Raw genomic sequence first — 15235 nt, forward strand, 5'->3', positions numbered from 1 at the left:
ACGCGGCTCCGGCCCGCAGCGGAGCGGCCGCCGGCGGAGGAGCCACGCGGGGCGAGCGAGGGAGGACAGGCAGGAGGGGCCGGCGGCGGGCGGGCCCGGCGGGTCGGGCGGGCTGGGAGCTGTAGTCCGCTACCGCTCGCTGCTGCCCGCCGCTGCCCGCCGCCGCGCAACCGGGAGCGGAGGAGGACTACAGCGCCCAGGGTGCCCCGCGGCGGCCCCGCCCCGCGCTGACTCGTGCAGCACGTTGTCCGGCTAACGCGCCCCGCGCCCGCTCCGCCCGCAGCGCCCGGCCAGCGGCGGCTCCGCCGCTCCCATCGCCCGGCACGGCAGGTCAGCGGGGACGGGGGCCGGCCGCGCTGCCGCGTCCCTCCGGGCCGGGGGGCGGCGGGGCCGTGCTGGGGCCGACCCCGGTCGTGGCGGGCGCGTGCAAGGGGAAGCGGATGGGGGGTGCCGCGGTTCTCCCGGTGCCCCGCAGGAGGGGAGGGGGCTGCGAGCGGTGCGGCCGTGTCCCCTCGCTGCTCGCTCTTGGCACGCACCCGGCCCTGCCCCGTCAGGTGCCGGCCCGGAGGTGCTGCCGGGCAGCGCCTGCTCGGGCAGCGCCCGCTCGGGCAGGGAGGTGGCCGGGGCGTGGCGGCCCTACTCGCTCCCGTTGCTGGAAGCGCTCCCCGGGCCTGGCGAGAGAGTTGTAGCCGGGGCTGGTCTGGCGCTGCCCCGCCGGTGACCCCGCGGGCGGCGGGGCTGAGGGGCCTCTCCTCGCGAGCTCCGCCTCGTAGCGGGCGGGCTGAGGCCATCGGCCCCGCTCGAGGGGCGAGGGGAGGCCGGTGCCCGGTGCCCGCCGCCTCCCGAGGCGGCCCGCGCTGCCCTGCCCTGTCCTGCCGGCCGGGGAACTGCGGCCGGGCAGGAAACTTGGGGGAAAATGCGGCTCTGGGCGCCGGTTGTAAGGTCCTGGGCCCGCTTGTCTTCAGCTCTTTCGTTATGGCTGTTCACTGGTTTGGGGGTTCACGGACGTGGCACAACGCTCCTCGTCCAGGTGTTCGGTGATAAGAGCGTGGGATTTGTTTGGTTCTGGCGGAAAGCTGAGGAAAAGCTGAGACTCACAGTTTTTCTTCCTTTTTTTTTTTTTTTCTCTAAACAGTTGTGTCTTTTTTTGAATTCACCTCTGAAAATAGTTCAAATTAACCTAGCTCTTGAACATAATTCGTGTCACAGGCATAGCCTGGGCTCTTCTCTTGAGGAAAATACATGTACTGATGCAGATGTCCATATAACAGAGGTGTTTATTTTTGCTAGCTTTCTGGAAGAAAGAGAGTATTTTTCTTTGGCAAAACTTCGGAGAAAGTTGCAACTGATGGGTTGGAAAAGTGAGAGAACGAGATGGTCTTTTACAAGTTAGATGCTGTTTTGCAAATGTGGTGGTGACAATACTAGTCTTAAAAAATACCCAGGGTGTCTGGAATGATACTTCTCCATTTTGTAGAGTTGTGTATCTGTGCAACTACTGTCTACCTCCTTAATGGAGGTATTCCTTCTTTGAAAGCTAACAGAGTAAAGCAAAAAAAAAAAAAAAAAAATTAAAAACCCAAACCAACAGATTCCAGAGGTTTCTCATCTGTATTTTAGTAGGGGATAGACATTACACAGTAGGGGAAAAATGTATCCATTTAATTATTCTAAGCTAAATGAGTTTATTAATTAAAATATCTGGGTTGTGGCTGTGGCACTGGTTTGTGCCCTGCTGTTGGTGGCAGTAGACTTTCAAGATTTAGTAACTTGAATTGACTATTCTATTGTAAATCTCAATTTTAGGTTACTTATTGTAAATTTCAGTCCTCACAGTGTCTGGCACTCTGGCATCTTAACTGTACACCACTTGGATATTGTGTAGCTTGGTGCTAGAAGAGTTATATTGATTTTTCAGTGTATTCTTTCTTCCATATGGTAAAAATGATGAAACACTGCTGCTGCTGCCACCACAACTGTGAATGAGCCACGTGGTATTGCCGTCTATTTGTGGGAGAGTCATACAAGTACTTTTTTTAAAAGATTACTTTTTGGAAAGCATCTTCTTGTTCCTTATTTGCTATTCAGGAAAAGTGCAGAGAGAGATTTGGGGCAGTCTTTGAAAATGTAGAAATGAGAGCAGGCCAGAGATAAGTGTGCTCCAGATTTAATGGGAGTGGTGTGTAACTGTGTCTGTCTGAAGTGATATCACAGCATGTGCTTTGCCAGCCAGTGCCAGTAGGAAAGAAGGATTCTGTAGCTCTCCTTGTCCTGTCAGGAAACAGGACACTGGCTGTCTTTCATAGATGATTTAGTACAAAATCTGACCAATATATTCTCTTGGTGATAGTTTTACTAGTTTAGAAACGTATTTGCAAATACCTTTGTTACTTGAATCTGAGATCAGACCTTCAGTTATTGAACGCTTTTTTAAAGGCCCATTCAAATTTCAGATGGTTTGAACATGTTAGTTAATACTGCGGTTCTGTATTTGAACTTAAAACTTTTGTAGTGAAAACTCTTTTTTTCCCTTTCTAATAAAGGACTAGGGGAACATAACTTTAACGTTAAACCACAATTTATAGATTTGTATGAAGACATGCATGCACTCAGTGACAAGTTCTCTTCCTATACACTTCTTTTTCTTGTAATAAAAAAAAAAAAAGTAGAGGAGCTCTTTTCTACTCCTGCCTCCTTCCTTCCTTTGCCTTTAGTTGACCTGTCTTGCAGTTTTGATTGAAATCACTGAGGGATGCAGGATCTTAGCATGTCCACGTGCAAGAATTTAAATGTCCTGATGACCCTGCCTATCAAGCACTGCACTGGAGCTCCTGGAGTGTGTCTTCCAGCGGGTAAGCCCTTCAGGCTGTCTGCTGAATAACTCTGTCTCTATTGATAGTGCAGCGTCCTGCTCTTATGCTGAGAAGTCTGTCTATCTCAGGAAGGGTGTGCACGCTTCTGAGAGAGAGCAAGAGCCTACACCATGGCTGAACAACACCATGACTGCTGGTGAAATTGAAGAAAGTGTCCCATCACCTGCATGCTGCATCTGGAGATGCTGATCTTGCCTTGCTAGGGTGCATATCTTGCATCTTGCACTGGTAGCTGTCCTTCAGAAGGACAGCAAGACAGCTGGTTACAGTGTAGCCTGCGAAGAAGGCCTGTGTGTGAGGAGCTGGGATCGGGAGTTGCTGAGGTGTTTTCTTGTTTCTTGGGAGACAGCAGATAGTCATGGAAATACAAGTGTTGTTTGTTGGTGTTTTTTATATATACATATATATATATATCAGGAACAGTGTGGCCAGCAGGAGCAGGGAGGTCATTCTTCCCCTGTACTCAGCACTGGTGAGGCCACACCTTGAGTGCTGTGTCCAGTTCTGGCCCCTCAGTTTGGGAAGGACCTTGAGATGCTTGAGCGTGTCCAAAGGAGAGCAACGAGGCTGGAGAGGGGCTGGGAACACAAACCCTGTGAGGAACGACTGAGGGAGCTGGGGGTGTTTAACCTGGAGAAAAGGAGACTCAGAGGTGACCTTGTCACTGTCTACAACTCCCTGAAAGGTGGCTGTAGTCAGGTGGGGTTGGTCTCTTTCACCAGGCAGCAACTGATAGAATGAGAGGACACAGTCTCAAGCTGTGTCAAGGGAAATATAAAAAGAGAGTGTTTAAAAGAGAGTGGATGTGGCACTCAGTGTCATGGTTTAGTTGAGGTGTTAGGGCATGGGTTGGACTCAATGATCTTTAAGGTCTCTTCCAACCTAGTCATTCTGTGAATTCTGTGAATATACTGAATTGGTTAGGTGCAGAGTCCTTTACAGGTTAAATGAGTGGTGCAACAGCTGGATGGACTTGGAAGTAGAACAGCTTTCCTGTGAGTGTGTCAATAGTACTGAATTGTTAGTGTTATCATGGGGCTTCTGTGACTGCAGGCTGGAATTTGCTACCCTGGAGCTTTCTCTCTGAGGAGTTTTTCTTCAGTTCTCTGCCACAATAGAGCTGTATTTCTTTACTTGTTGCCAGAAGATGGGCTCATGTCATGTAACTGCTTTCAGCTTTGTGTTCACATAATGATTTTGAAAGAGTAGGTCAGCTTGTTCAGAGATAGTGTTTGGAGAGTAGGATGAAAGGGAGAGGCAAAAGAACACTACTGATAAATAATGTGCTTGGCAGTTTGTCAAAATTATTTGTCCTCTGAAATCCCAATTTTAGCATCATAAGGATCGTGTTTCAAAATGTTTATAACAAAAGTGAATGTGTCTGCTGGTAACTTTTGAGATGCACCTTCTGCATATTTCAGCAGACAGCCATTGACACCACAGAACTTCTTCACTCGTTTCCTTTGCTTGCTGCTTGTAGGTAATGAACAGAGTGGAAGAGCTGCTTCTTGTAGAACTCCATACACATGCAGCAGCTGTGCTATTTCCCTTTTGTTCTGCTTAGGAGTGTTTTGCAGAGGATTTTCCAAAACCAGAAGTATTACTTTCTTCATAGCTTTATGTGGCCTAGAAGGAGATGTACTGATAACTAAGCTGCTGGATACAGGAAAGTCCAATAAAATTATTTTGGTTCTAGATCCTTGCTGAATTCACAGAATTCACGTTGGAATGCAATAGGAAGGTGACTTGAATAGATGTGTAGGGTCTAACAAACTGTCAGTTTCTGAATATCTGTCCAGACTTGAGCCACATCACTGTGGTCTTTCTGTTCCACGTTACTAGATTTAGCAGTATATTTGTAACCTCTGCAACCTCTTAAAAGAGTAAGGATTTGGGCTAATGTTTGTTCATAAATCTGCAATGCAGTGCATTAGCATCCTGATTCACCTCATACTTACTCATTTCATCCAGTAGCCCCAGTCAGTGTAATTAGCAATAACTTGTAAAACCACAGAGCATATGAGAATGTTTTCTTGTCTTTCACCCATAAACGTGTTTTTAGTGTCCCAGGCCACATATGCTCATTGTTTCAACACCTCCTTTCAAGCAAAATGAATGTAGTTGTCTTTGACTTTTATGTTTTAACTACCAAAGCCTGCAAATGGACATTGACTCTAGTGTGCAGGTACCTGAGTTTAGGCTGCATATGTCTGCACAGTTCCTTTTGCAGGAAAACCTCATTGATGCTCAGAGGGTAAAAATATGCATTTTGAAATTTTTGAACTTCTGAGTCGTGAGAAACCAGAGCCATGCTCTACAACCATCTGTGATTACAGAACCAGTTGCTCAGTTGAGTTTCAAAGGCGTGGGTTTGTGTCAAAGAGATAACATGCAATATGTGGAGTAGGTCACCTTAGTAATAATTTTGAAATACATTCCAATTTCTGAATTTGTGGCTGTTACATTAATTGGTAGACAGGTCTCCACAGATGCATCCTTCTGAGTATGAACAGGCTATCAACAGAGTAGACACCATTTGGAGCTGATGATTGTTTGCAAACATTTGTGAGATTTCTGTGCCTAAGTATGGAAAAAGTCTCATCAATCTTAAATACTCTGTTTATGTTGCAGAGTATGAGACTTAAGAGGTTATCTGTTATTTTGGTTTTGCCTTCTTAGTAGGTTAAATGTTAAGCATGGAAGGTGCTTTGTTAGGTATTTCAGACAGTAAGTAAAGAATGCAGCAGTTTGTCAGTGGGAGAAAAGTTTGGTCTGTATCTTCTGAAGTACTGATATGCCTCTTCTGTTTACATAAAATAAGTGATCCTGTTAAACGGTAGCAGTATTCAAATGAGATGTGCTTATGCAGTGCATAATATGAATGTAAAGTACTGGCTATACCAGCTAAATCAAATATCCATTGCTAGTGAAACTGCAGGTTTAGAGGATGAAAGGCACGCAGTACTCTTAATGCACATAGGTGCAGGTAAATTTTTATTGCTGCATCTCATGCCAAGCTGATGGAAGCTGTGTTCTGGCCAAGGATACTGGTGTGGAAGGACTCACACACGAGTCTGTTTGTGACGTAGTCTTTTGTGTGTGCCTGTAGCTCATGTCCAGTGCAGGGCAGTTTTGGCTCAGTTGTAGCATGACCTGTGTGAGGTGTGCTATATTCTCACTGGAGGACTTCCACCTTATTGTTCGACAGCTTGCTCTAAAATTCAGTCCTCAGCCTATCTCTTGTCTTTCCCACAGCAACTTTAGAGGAACAAGGATGGGTGGTGGTGCCTTGTTACTAGGAGGAAGTGCTGTCCTGTGGGGTACGTGGGGATCCTAGAAGGACCAATGATTAAAAAGAAAGGAAAATTCTGATTGCAAAATTGAAATGCTTTGAAAGTTCCATGAGCCTTCTAACTACTTGTTTAGCTACCAGAGGTCAAATTTGTAGGCATATTTAAGCATTCATGTACCTCAGTTACTTATTTGTAAACAGGAACCTATGTACAATCCTATCTCAGAGGCTACAGGATTAACACTTTGATTGACACAAGAGAAGTGGGTACTTTCTGCAATGTTAGTGAATACTGTAGCTATCAAAAGCACTAATAGATACATTTAGAGTTGTTTGTTGAGGAGATCAAACACAGAAATTTTTGCCTGTTCCTTTCAATAAAAGGTGGAATAAGCTGTAGTTTGGTGACTCCTTTCCTAGTTTCTTTACTAGCTATTCTGATGTGTGTGCAGCACATAGAAAATACAGAACAATTATAAGACTATGGACAACTTTTATTTCCCTTTTGCAGTGTCAACATGCTGAGGAAGCAAAGTGCTGCTTCTGAATTTCTGTATAGCTCAGAAGGAGGAAAATATCCAATAAAAATCTTGTTAAAAAGTAGCTGGCTATGTTGTTTTATGGGTAGGAGCATGAGAGGTTTTTTGAGAGCTTTTTTATCGATTCAGTTGAATCACTGTCTGAAGGAAGCAAATTTAGACAAGACATTAAAGGAACAAGTTTAGCCCTACTGTAGGAGGATGCTGTAATGAATTGTCTGTGTGGTGGTTGAATTTTCTCACTGAACTACCTCATTGAAATTAAACAGGAAAGGACTTTTTGTTCTTTAACTTCTCTTGCTAGAAGCTGATCTGTGAGTGCATGTACCTCTTGTGTTCTTGAGACTGCAAGCTAGGAGAGTTTCAGATGCCTAAATATGAAGCTGGAACCGAAACACTTTGGTTGACTAAGGCTATCAAGTATGAAAAATGAGTTCATGAGAAGATTTTGTGCAAAGAAGTGCTGCTGAAGCTGGTTTATATTAGGAAGACTCAAGGGCTGATGTGAAATAGCATGGCAGCGAGTTCTTTCTGCCTCTCCTTTGCCAGCATCTGTGCAGGGAAAGCATTGCTAGAAGATGTTGAACTTTTCTGTGTGTTCCTTTCTGAACTTGCTATTTGGGGGGGGAAGAGTATAATGCATGGGGAAAAATACAGCCCCTCTTTGGCAGTACTTTTCTCAGTAGCAATGGCTGTCCTGTATGTGCTGGAGGAACAAGAAGAGCTTGAGAGGAAATAGGTGTCTATCAATAGACATGAGTAATGGCTAAATTCTAGGTTTGCAGTTTATTTGGTGGTCTCAAAAATTCCTGTTTGGTTGCCTAGGTATTTTAAGAGTTGGCTAAAGGGCTTCATTTTTTCACGTGTGTATGTATAAACAACAATTTTTAATGGCCCAGTGAATGGCAGGTCCCCTCAGTCTAACAAAGATGCATTAAGCACAAGAATTCCATTTGCCTGGAAAAAAGGTGTTTGAGGTGGAGATTCAATCATCATTCAATCATCAATCACCCCTCTTTGTTTATTTTAAAAAGAATAATTTTCTTGGTAGTACTCCAACCAGGAGAATGAATCCCTGATTAAGACAGTCTCCTGGCAGATAAGAGAACAGAAATACCTCCTAATCTCTGATCTTTATGAGTGCCTAAAAGCTGAGTCTCCCAGTGCATCTGAAAGAAGTGCACTGTCATGTCTCATATTTTCAGTATATGATAGATCTTACAAGGGGCTCTTCCAGGCCTTTGAAGTAGCTGGAGGAGGGAAATTTGATCGGTTTCACATGTTCATGCTAAATCTCATGGTAAGCAGAACTTGAGGTTATGAGATATTGCAGTATACATATTATGGAACACTGTCAATAATTGTCTGAACAGTTTTTTTTGCCTGTGGCTTTTCAGCTTGGGGTTGGATTTCCTTCTGTTCCCTGGCAAGTTCTGCGGACCACCTCTTTTTCACAAGCACCTCATCTAATCTTAGTGATGTTTTTCTCCTGGAGGAGCAGTGCTGTGTGTTGCACCTCTAAATGACTGTGAGACTCTTCCCTGCTTGCCAAAATAGTTTAAAATTCACCTATGTGTGAACAAGCACAAACAAATAAGATGCCTTGTTACCTTGTGTCATTTCTTTAGGAAAGTAAACTTAAAAAAAAAAAAAGCCCAGAACACAGGTTAGAAAATTAAACTCCAAGAAATTTTGAAATGCATGGATGTAAATTGTTCAAATGGTGCCAGAATTTGATCTGAATTGGCCCCTTTTCTTGCTATTGGACATGGTGAAAGGAAGTGCATACAGATTTGTGCACTTCAGTTGGTTATCTGTGTAACAGCAAGGTACATTCAGTCTTCTCTCAGAGGCCTCAAATTATATTTCAAATATCATAGCACTCACATACCTTCTGTGAATACATAGAAGTACAAGGATAGTGTCTTTCACATGGATGAGCTAGATCAGCCTGGAGTCCAAGGTATTTGACTAATTCCTAAATACATGGACTTTTGCCAGTGCTGCTGATGAGGATGCTGCTAGCTGAGTACCCAGCCTCGCCTGTACTCTAGTGAGTCTAGAACAAGTCTTCTGCATGGAAAATTTCAGCTCCAATGTAACTTGAGCAGATCTAAGCACCTGAAAACAAGGGCAAAAAATCCTGGATTGGAAGGGATCTTCAAGATCCAGTTCCAACCTTCCTGCAGTTGACAGAAGCACCTGTAACTAGACCAGGTTGCTCCAAGCTCCATTCAGACTGGCCTTGAGCTCTCACAGGGGTAGGGCATCCACAGCCTCTTTGGGCAACCTCTTCCAGTACCTCACCACCCTGACAGTAAAGAATTTTTTCCTGATATCTAATTTGAATCTACTGTCTTTCAGTTTGAAGCCATTCCCCTTGTTCTGTTAGTACAGCTCTTGTAAACTATCCCTTTCCATGGTTTTTGTAGGCTCCTTTCAGGTACTGGAAGTCTGCAATTAGATCACCCAAAGCCTTCTCTTTTCCAGGCTGAACAACCACAATTGTCTCAGCCTTTCCTTGCAGGAGAGGTGCTCTGGCCATCTAACCATCATGGTGGCTTCCTCTGGACTCAGTCCAACAGGTCAGTGTCTTTCCCTTCCTGGGGACCCAGCACTGCAGGTGGGGTGTCACCAGAGCAGAAGGACAGAATCACTTCCCTCTCCCTGCTGGCCACGCTGCTTTGGATGCAGCCCAGGACACAGCTGCCTTTCTGTGCTGCAGGTGCACATGGCCAGGTTGTGTCCAGCCTCTCATCCACCAGCACACCCAGGTTCTTCTCAGCAGGGCTGTTCTCAGTCCCTTCATCCCCAGCCTGTAGTGATAATGGGGGGTTGTCCCAACTCAAGTGTAGCACCTTGTACTTATTAAACCTCATGAGATTGCCATGGGCCTGCTTGTCCTAGAGGAGAAAGGTGGCAGACTTGCCTGTCATTGTGGCTGCACACTCTCTCATCTGGCCATGGAAGTATTGTTCCATGCATTCCCTGGAGCTGAAAACTGCAGTGAAACACTGAGCTGGAAACAGCTTGTTTTCTCCAAAGGTATAGGTCAGTTAAAAACCGGTGCTAGTTAGCTTGAGTAAACTTCAAAGAAGATCTCTCCCCCACCCCCACCAGTATCAGACATATAATATAGTCAGTAGTGAGAATGGGATGATGTTTTCTAAAATGTCACTTGGTGGGAAAAAATACCATGTAGTGCTTCTGTAGAGGAGTCTATTTTTAAAACAAAACTTGCGCTTCATTAGTTTGAAGAGTAGTCTGTAGATAAGAGACATTTTCAAATGCCAGCAGACCTTAATCAAACTTAGAACTTTAGGTTGTATTTAGGGCCAGCTGATTCACTGACAGAAAAACATTGTGGTATTTTGCACACAAACCAATTGAGAACCAAGCCTAGAGCTGAGTGAGCATCAGAGTATTGGTACACTGGGTGATGCTGTAGTTGAACAAGTATTTTCTCAGAGGGCAGTTGGTTTCAGGATCTCCACTTCATACTGTTCCTCAAGTTTTGGTGCTGCAGTTCTTCCTGCAGCTGTTTCATCATGTGAACTAAAAATGCCTTGGTAGAGTGGGAGGGAAAAAGTGGTGTTTTTTAAACTGAGCCTGCTTTCCAGTGTGGTTTACTGTCTAAGCCAACAAGTAGTTAAGCCAGTCTCTCAGAGACAGGACAGGATAAAAAGAGGCGCTGAGTTTACTTAACCCCACAAAACTGAGAGACTGTCTGAAGTGAGGTGTCTGTGGGCTGGTGTGTGCCAGTCAGGTTGCAGGTGTCAAGGCAGGGGTTTCCTTCTGCTGTACTGCTTTAGATCTGTCCACACTCATAAATTGGGGAAATACTGAAGCAGAAGAGCAGTTCAGCTTCACCTGCCATTTCAGCTTACTCTGACATCCAGATTTCCTTGACTTGACTCCTTCGAAGGCAGGAAGGTCCTGATTTTAAAATTGTGCCTTGTAGCACAACCACTGGAGTGCTTATGTTGCCTGTGCAGACTTCTTGCATGTTTTTGAATCATTTGTTTTAATGAACCTCTTGGACTGTGTGCAGTGTGTATTTTTTTGTTTTAATGAGGTATTTGCCTCGCAGCTCAGGAGTTGTGTCTGTAGCTGTTGCCTGCTCAAGCTGTGGGAATCTGTTGGGTTTCATGGGAATTTTGCTCTAGAGACCATGCAGAAGCCAGGGTTTTGGCCACTCTGCTTTTTTCTTGCCCAGCCTGCAGCTGTGATCTCAGGTTTGCTGGCTGACCATGAGCAGTGGACAGCCAGAAGGCACAAAATCCTGAAATCCCTCTGCTGCATGGTGGGAGATGTGCCAGTGGACAGAATTACACTCACTTGCTTCATACTGCCCAGGCAAATGCTCTTTTAAAGAAACCTATTTTAAGCAAAGCTAAAAAGTAAAATGGCTTTCTAGAAACCAGAATGCAGAGCACTGATCCGACTGCAGGAGACTTTTGTATTTGGGGAAGGGGGAGGCTTGCCATCACATTTGTGTGCTGAAGTATGCTGTCACCCAAATGCCAGCCAGCTTTTCTCCAGCCTCATCTGACCATAAACTTGTCTGTCCACTCCTCAGAGCGGGACTGCAAATGTATTCCATGAATAAGTTGTTCAGGATTGCTCGCTCTCTATTTAATAAAATAAAACTCTGATCACATGTACTGTGAAATAGCTCAAATGGAGGTAGCACAAAATGCTGTAGTAAAGAAGCATCACTTTCTTGGAGTGCTTCAATATTAGTGGATGGCAGTGAGAATAAGCAGAATGAGCTCTAGTCATGCATCCAGCGTCATGTGCAATCCCCTCAGAGTACCACCCAAGCCCAATCACAGCACTCTGCCACCATCACAGAGAACTTTGGACATCATCTCTATCGTTAAACTAAAACATGGAAACCATTCAGTAAGGGTTTAAAAACCTAGTTTCATGGGTTTGTCACACAGATACTAGCTGACTGATCTTCTAACCCTGGCATATTTATAAATATATGTATTTATATATTTATATATAAATATGTATATGCAGATAAAACAACACATATGACTATAGTTAAATATTAAGATTGTGACTGCTCTCATATTCTGTGCAGCAGTAAAATACTAGAAATATAGATGATTCCTAGAATCTGCCTAAAAACTGTCTTGATGTAGTTGATATGAACTACACAGAATTACTGACTAAGTTGAGTAAGATTTTTGCTGTTGCAGAAACTGTTCTCTGGCTTTAGCCACCTCAAGAGCCATACTGAAACAGGCTGGTTTTACCTGGGGGAGTTGCTGTTGGTTTGTTCTGGTTCTCTGAATGGCAGTAGAGTTGAAGAAGCGACATTTGTGCCTCTTCACTTTGCTGCTTTTATTACTCAACCTTTATTAGAGACTGTAGAGACACATAGATATATTTTTTTCCCCTGGACAGTTCTTGAGCAAATATTCTGAGTTATGCCAATAATTTTTAATTCTCTCCCATTTGTTTTTACTTCTTGCAGTTCTTGTGTGGTTGGTGAAAATAAGCCTACGCTGCAGGAATGCAAGAGGAGCAACAGCCTGAGGTAGGGCTTGGAGATGAAGTTTGTATTTCAGTACAATCGCAGGGAAGGTCAAGAGTGAATCAGCTAGGTTCTTCCACTTATTTTTGGGCAAGTTCTGCAAAGTCTTAGGACTGAGAATGCTGGTGTGAGACCTCTTTTAAAATGGGGATGGAAAGCTGAGTGCTATTTTTCTTGATACATTTAGGTTCTTTTCAGGTTCTCTTTCCCTCCAGTTGCAAAAGCTAAAATGGGTCTTTTCTATTATTCTACTTGCAAGTGAGGAATTGCATAAAATCGCTTAACCTATGAGATTAAACCTTTAGGAGGAAAAAGGTTTTGTGAGAAATTACAGAAATTGATTATATACAAATAATCTCATTGTACATGGCTGAAGTTCCTTGCCAAATTAAACTGAGATTCTTTTTCTATCCTTTCTGTTCCTTTCCTTCTTTTTTCATATCCATGTATCTCAAAACCTTTTTCTGGAATAATAGGTGAAACTCAGGAAATTTTTATTTTATGAAGTATAAGAACGTCAGTTCTTTTGTCCTGTTAATAAAAAAAAGAACAACAGATTCCTAACATGGTGGCTTAGTGCTGTGCTCATTGCACTGTTGTGATGTTGTGATGACAAAGCCAGCACAAGTGATAGGATTAATTCCATATGTTACAAATAGATAAATTTTTCCAAAATATTGTTGTGACTAGACTTAACGTATGCAAGCCATATGTTGTGATCAAAAGCTGAGCTGGTGTTAAATTAGATTTGTGAATGTAATTGCAATTTGCAGTGTAGTTTCAGTTTGCAGTTGTCAATGAACAGACTTCTGCTTTGTAGTGAAAGGATGATGTGTTGCTGTGACTATTTTAAACTTTGCACTGTAAAGCTGTTGTATGTTTTGAGTTTAGTCCATGAAATGTATCATAAATTTTTCCTTGCCTTCAGTGGGGCCACGGTAAGACTCAGGATTTATTTTCTCAAAATTCCTGTTTGGCATTATGGAATGAAAGAAGAAAATAATTACTCTTATAGAAAGCTCTTAACATTTGGGTGTGCTTTGTACAGCCTTGCTTTAAACCTTACCAGGTTAAGTACAAAGTACATAAACCAGTCATTTTAGCTAAAAAGCTGACAAGCATCAGGAGAGGTTGGCTGCCTGCTTGCTGACTCATTAATATTTTCTTTCCTTTGGAAAGTACTTTAATGATGATGGGTTCTCATCCTGTCTCTAACTTTTTGACTTAATGTTGCTCAGAAATTCCAAATTCTTCCAATAATCATCCTGATTAAACTTTGAATTAAGATAGTTGCCTAAAGGTAGTTTATAATTTAGCTTTCCTTACTCCTGAGTCTTTTCTGCACTAACTCTGCCTCTCTGGCTTGAATGACATTGGGTGAATGACAGGAATTATTTAAATTCTATGCACGGCTTTTAAAACTTGCCGTTAAATTAAAAATCAGAAAGGTTTTTGTTAGCCAAAGACCTGTATCACATACTTCTAGGGATAATATTGAAGAGTCAGTCTTTGTGAATCTTTTCAATTGCCTTCTGTTCCTTTAGAGAGCAAAACTCTGCAGGTGCCTTGTATCTTTGATTTCTGATATGTATAAAGTCAACATGCACATGAATTTTGTAAGATTTGATGTGCATATTGTGTAATTGCCTTATTCCAATAAATACTTGGCCTGACTCTTCTAGAATGGATGTGTTTAGTCTTGTGAGTACTGAATAACTTTGTCAGACTCCTGACAGACTAGTGCTGACCGGTAGTTGAGTCAAATGGTATAAAATAATTAGTGCACATTTTAGTTTTCAACACAAAGTGCTGTAGTAGCTGTAGTACTGTAGTAGTGTTAGAGATAAATTTGTTCTTTTTATCGAAAATCTCATTTATTTTAAAACTCTGTCAGGTATAAATATTATCTCTTAAAATAGGCATGAAGTAGTCCATTTTTAAGATGTTCTATCTCATACTCAGGCAGCTAGGAAAAAATAGTTGTAAAATCACAGATGTTTTGAACTGTGACACTGCTTAAATTATTTACTTGCTTGAATATTATTGGTAGGTTCAAATTGAGTAAACTCACAAAGGGAAAGATGTATTGAAACATTTCATTATAATTCCCAGCCTCCTTTTGAATTTGTTTCATACAGGCTGCTGCAGATCCAATGTCGTCCTCTGATGCACCAGAAGATGGCCCAAAGGGAGCGTCAAGTATATCACAGAATATCTGTATGTTTCTGGTTGGACTGGGGAGGGTGATCATACTGGAAGGGGTATTCAACTAAATGTCCTTGCCTTTTCCTTACCTAAAAGGGACAGGGCTGTTGGCAAAAAGAGGAGATGCTAATGAAGACATAGCTGATTTAATCTGTTCTTGATTTGTTTCAAGGCCCAGTTGTGTAAATCAAATTTAGAAAGAGCAATGACATGTAGATTGTCAGTTTGCTGATCCCATACTTTCAAAAGTAAATATTTTTAGATTTAATAGGTACACTCAGCTATTGTTTTAAGCTTAGCTATTGCTTTCTAAGCCAGTGATGCATGAGTATATGTTTGCTTTGACTGTCTGGCATCTAGTGATATGATGGTGATGAGTTGTCCCAAATGGAAAGCTTTGCCCATGCTAGCATGATAATGTTTTGGCAAGCCTGCAGGATGTGGCAATAGAAGTATTCCAACCAAAACTGTCTTGTGAAGCCCAGGAAGAGTATCTTTTCTTACCTGTTATTGGCAAGATCAGGTAATGACAGGCATTTCTTTCTCAAGAGGAAAAAACAAAGGCTTCTTAGGATTTACTTTAACTGTATTGATGCACTGGTATTATATTAGTGTATCCGGTGCTGATTTGTAACAATAGGAGCATTCAGATTGTGCTTTCTGGCAAATAATAGGCTCTGAACCACCTTAGGGAAAATTAGTGTGTAACAATAACACTGCTGAATAATTCCTAGGGATCTCAGCTTTCATGGGAGCAAACAGAACCTTGACTAAAGCT

The 15235-nt window shown here is 42.9% G+C and overlaps 1 protein-coding gene across 2 annotated transcripts in view; it reads left to right on the top strand.

Moving 5' to 3' along the window:
• Positions 1-256: 256 nt before the first annotated feature.
• Positions 257-15235, top strand: part of TRABD (TraB domain containing) — a 32337-nt gene continuing 17358 nt past the window's right edge. The window contains exons 1-3 of one of the 2 annotated variants that reach the window (XM_036401140.2): positions 257-330; positions 12193-12255; positions 14391-14469. In XM_036401140.2, the coding sequence (XP_036257033.1) occupies positions 12232-12255; positions 14391-14469 (103 nt within the window). In that variant the 5' untranslated portion in view covers positions 257-330; positions 12193-12231. Of the gene's footprint in view, positions 331-12192; positions 12256-14390; positions 14470-15235 lie in introns of those variants that run through there. The other variant, XM_036401141.1, reaches the window with a different exon arrangement.

Source organism: Molothrus ater, chromosome 5, assembly GCF_012460135.2.
Source record: "Molothrus ater isolate BHLD 08-10-18 breed brown headed cowbird chromosome 5, BPBGC_Mater_1.1, whole genome shotgun sequence".
Lineage (NCBI taxonomy): Eukaryota > Metazoa > Chordata > Aves > Passeriformes > Icteridae > Molothrus > Molothrus ater.